At 36.6% G+C, this 4,627-nt stretch overlaps 1 protein-coding gene across 1 annotated transcript; it reads right to left on the bottom strand.

Annotated features, from left to right (window-relative positions):
• Positions 1-486: 486 nt before the first annotated feature.
• LOC119533148 (eukaryotic translation initiation factor 1-like) lies at positions 487-1,138 on the bottom strand. The gene has a single exon (XM_037835261.1). It carries the CDS (start codon positions 1,001-1,003, stop codon positions 662-664), a length of 342 nt encoding a protein of 113 aa, XP_037691189.1. The 5' UTR covers positions 1,004-1,138; the 3' UTR covers positions 487-661.
• Positions 1,139-4,627: the final 3,489 nt, after the last annotated feature.

Genomic DNA, 4,627 nt, shown 5'->3' with positions numbered 1-4,627 from the left:
CTATAGCTAACTAACATGACCAACACATCAGTCTGAAATTTGTTCCCTTATCAAAAGTTTAACTCTGATAGAAGGTTGGCCTTTCATTCTGGTGGCTCTTCATTTGGACAACCCTTACCTAGGATATTATACCTGGTCAAAAAGAACAAAGACCAGATGTCCTATCACCGCATTAGAGGGAAGCTTGGAGACACCAGGGGATCTTTCTCTTGCCACCAAAAGGCTCCTTTTGTGTGGTACCGCTGCTGTGGTGCCTTACCCCATCTTTTCTCAGCTCCACCGAGGGCTGGTCAGGTGGTGACATTCTGTCAGGGCAGGGAACTCTGCAGAGGGAAGGCCAAGGAGCTTCTGGCCAAACATAGCTGTCTGTGATCTTGGGGTTCTGGGCGTGGCTGAAACATCATGTTATTGCTGTTTCAGGCTGGAAACTGCCAGGCGCCTAATGCTTGACTTCTGTTTAAATGAGGGACTTGAAGACTAGACAAGCATGGCTCTTTTCAGTTTATTGCATGAAGGAGTTACACTAGTCCAAGTTAAAAGCGGACCCCAAATGGTTACATTATACAAGCTGTGAGGTTTTTAAACTTGTGACAAGGGACAGAGGAAAATTTTCCACTCATTGCAAGGAAATCCTCACTTAAGCTTCAGTGAGCCACAAGCACTAAAACCCATGAACCTTCAGCTGGTCGTCCTTAGCCAGTCCAATCTCTACAAGAAACTGGCATATGTTCTTGCGCTGGTCACCCTGTAGCTGAATCACTTCTCCATATTCTGGATGTTCAATTACAGTACCATTGCAGGCAAATTTCTTCTTAAACGCCTTCACTAGTTTCTTTTTATCGTAATCATCAGCGATCCCTTGGACAATGGTAAGGGTCTTCCTGCCGTTTCTCTGTTGAATTCTTATGTGGATATAATCCTCAGTCCCAGCAGGAAGCAGGTCATCACCCTTACTTGCATCAGCAAAGGGGTCGAAAGACTGGAGGTTCTGGATAGCGGACATACGATACGATTCCTTTTCCTCGGTGGAAACGGCCTGCGGAAGGCGGCGGCGGGAGAAGGCGGGCAGGGGGGACGGAGCGTCGGGAAGCGAGGGGGCTCGAGGGGGAGGCTCCTGAGTCCTCGGCGGCGGCTCAGTGACTGGCTGAATTCCTTTTTAATGAGTTGATCTAGTATCTAGCAACTTTGTTAAAGTCTCTTATCATTTCTAGTTGTTTGTCTTTAAATTCACTTAGATTTTCCATGTAGATACTAATTTTTCCTTATATATCCTTTTAACTTTTATCTATTTTAATGCTTTATTATGCTAACTGGAACTTCTAGAATAATGAATAAAACAGCAGATATCTTTGGCTGGTTTCACCATTAAGTATGATACTTGTTCTTATTTTTTGGAAGATTTCATTTCTTCAGGCTAAAGAAACTTGTTATGCATTTTTATTACAAATTAGAACTGGAATTTTATCAAATGCTTTCTCTGTACCAATACAGAGTATCATATGGCTTAAAATCAGATGGAGATTTTCCCTTCTTTTTCTATTCTCTAAACCAGTTTGTGTAAGATGAAAATTATTTGTTCTTTGAAGCTTTGTTAGAATTTACCTGTAAAATCATCTGGACCTATAGTTCCAGTTTTTCAGTCCATCCTTATATTTCTTACACCTGGAGATTTTCTTTCTTATATATGACTTCAGCAAACATGTTTTTAAAAATTGCTGTATATTATCCTGAATTTCTATGTGTTATATAAGTTTCTGATCTCACTTGATCCACAAGCTTTCTAAAATCAGAAGTCTTGGATTATTTCTTTAAGAAAATTTCCCAGAAGTTATATTATTGCGTTGAAGTTCATAAGTATTTTGTTAACTTTTTATTTTTATTACTCAATTTCTAAAATAAAAATTAGGTCTTACAGACTATATTTTTCCCAATAATATGTAAATATCAATTGCACAACACATGCCAAAGTTTACACTTTTAAATATATTTTATAGGCAAAACATGATAGTTTTCTTTTTGTGTTTCATCAATTTCATTATCAAAAACTTTGAAAATCTTTTTCAAGTATGCTTTACTAGTTATTATATTTTCTCTTGGGTCTTTTGTAAATTATGTATCAGTAAATTTTGCCCATTCTTAAGTTTTTTTTCTTATAAATTTCTATTTCTGTGTGTGCGCATTATAAAGGTATAAACACTTTATATGTATTATTTGCTGTCCATTTTTATTTTATTTTTTATATACATAAGTGTGAATTTCTATATCAAATCATCTGATCCTGTTTTTTGTGTATGAGATTTCTATTAATCACTCCAGAGTTTTGTGAATACTTAGTTGTTTTCTAGATTTTCAGAATGAAATATAAATGTACACCAGCACATAGAGTGAGATGATTTTAAAACATTTTTCCAATAAATACTCCAATAACATTGATTGCCTTATTATTTTATCATTTTTATGATGCATCCTTCACTATTGTATATTAAATATATGTATTTATATATTTGATAGGTAGATGGATAAATAGATGATAGATACATATAAGGACTGTTTCTGAGCTATCACTTTAGTGATACCAAAATGTTTATTAACGTTACCTAGTCATAATTTTGAGCATCTAAAATTAGTATTTCACTCCCTTATTACCATTCTCTTTCAGAGTTTTCTCCCATATTTTTACCAATTTATTCTTTCATAAGAACTTTGGAATCTTTTTGTCAAGTATCGACTATTCTTTCATTTAATACGTGTCAAACATCTATACTAATTTAGGGGGGAGTTTAAAGTGTTACTGAATTTTATCTTTCCCTCCAGGAAAATGATATACTTATCCATTTATCTAAGTTTTCTTTTAATATTTATCCAAATGTGTTACTATTTCCTTAAACTAGCATGAACATTCCTAGATCAGATTTTTTCTTCAGTGCTGCTGCCAACCTAAACTCCCTCCTCAAGAAAGAAATACATTTTTTTAAAAAAATCACTTAAGCTGCTCACCCAAAGCCTTGTGTTGGAAGGATCAGGAAGTCCCACACTGGGCACTATACTCTTAGACCTTCTAAGAGAAAGGAACATCTCCACAAAGCAGCAGTAGGTCACTACAGTTCTAAGAAGCACAGCTTGATGCCTGGAAAGGAAAAGACCTGGAGGAAGGGAGAATGTGACCACAAGAGAGCAAAGCATCCCAAGATTGAGAGAACCTTGAGTCAGCAAGTCCCTCCTGGAGACACTGTGGATCCATTCTAGAGCCACCAGAAATATTGAAGCCCGGCGGGTGCAAATGCTGGCACAGTGCCTGGACCTGTCACCTGATCAGGCCAGAAGCTGTTTCCAAAGGAAGAGTTTCCTGTATAAAAAATGTCTCCAGAGGCAGCAGAGATCAGCCGGATATGTATTGGACCTACAAAAGCAGCAGCCAGACCAGCTAAAGTTCCTGCCTAGAACAAAAGCTCAGAGTTTCACATTCCATGAGACAGCTCAGGAACAGGGTCTGTGAACTGCTGCTACTGATATCCTCTGCATAAAAGCCTTTCTAATTAACTTCTCCAGGCACAAGTCATTAGAACTTGTTCCAGTGTCTTCAGCCATCAACTCTATTTTTTCTTACCTCAGTTCTAATTATATGTATTTATCAGCCCACCTAAAAACAAAAACATACAAAAATTTCCCACTTTTAATCCCCATCTCCCAATTGTTTTCCATTCTCTTCAATGTCAAATTTCTTGAAAAAGTAATCTCCATTCCCTACCACTACTTTCTTTTTTCTATTTTTAATTTTTTTCCACATTTTCCACTGTGAAATATAACATAAATACAGAACAGTGACAACTTTCAAAGTACAATTTAACAAATAGAGACCAAATTTCAAAGACTGTCATGGGTCACATGTCCACAATTTCAGTTATTTGCTTATTGTGAAATATATCATATATACAGAGAGGTGATAACTTTCAAAGTACAATTTAACAAGTAGTTAGGTAATTTCAAGGGATGTTATGGATTACAGTTCAACAGTTTAAGTTATTTAATTTTTATAAAATATATATACCGAATGTTGATAACTTTCAAAGTACAATTTAATGAGTAGCTATAGAGCAGATTTCAAAGAATGTTACGGGTTATAGTTCCACCATTTCAGTTATTTCCTTCTAGCTATTCCAATATCCCAGCATCTAAAAAAAGTATTAATATAAAGATTCAATATTAATAATCCTTTGTTAAATCCTATCTTGTCTGTAGCAGCCCCCTCCTCTAGTTTAATCACTTTCTCAGATCTTCAGGGATGTCTAGGCAGTGACCGCCCTAACCTGAAAAGGGATGTCGATATTATGGGGAAGGGGGCTGCCTCTTATTGCTGTTCTTAAAGAGGCTGTTGTCTCTGGGTTTGGGGAGTTATCTAGCATAGGAACATTCTGGATGATTTAAGTTTCTGAAAAATATACTTAGTGAGTGAAACTTGTAGAGTCTCATATAGGGACCTAGGCATTTCGGGACTACTGTCGGTTAGGGTTTGGTGTACTGTGGCCATTTGGGTATCTAGCTGGTGCTACCGCTGGTTTCGTATTTTTAATTCACATTACTCAAAAACCTGTCAGTCACCAGTGAAAAGATTTTCCTATGAGACATT

This window comes from Choloepus didactylus, chromosome 4 (assembly GCF_015220235.1).
Source record: "Choloepus didactylus isolate mChoDid1 chromosome 4, mChoDid1.pri, whole genome shotgun sequence".
In the NCBI taxonomy this organism is placed as follows: Eukaryota; Metazoa; Chordata; class Mammalia; order Pilosa; family Megalonychidae; genus Choloepus; species Choloepus didactylus.
Note: the sequence above shows the minus strand (reverse complement) of the source record. Positions and strands in the feature narration are given on the sequence as shown.

What these genes read in the sequence shown, in the direction of transcription:
- LOC119533148 (XM_037835261.1), bottom strand. Translation starts at nt 1,003, where the DNA reads ATGTCCGCTATCCAGAACCTCCAGTCTTTCGACCCCTTTGCTGATGCA.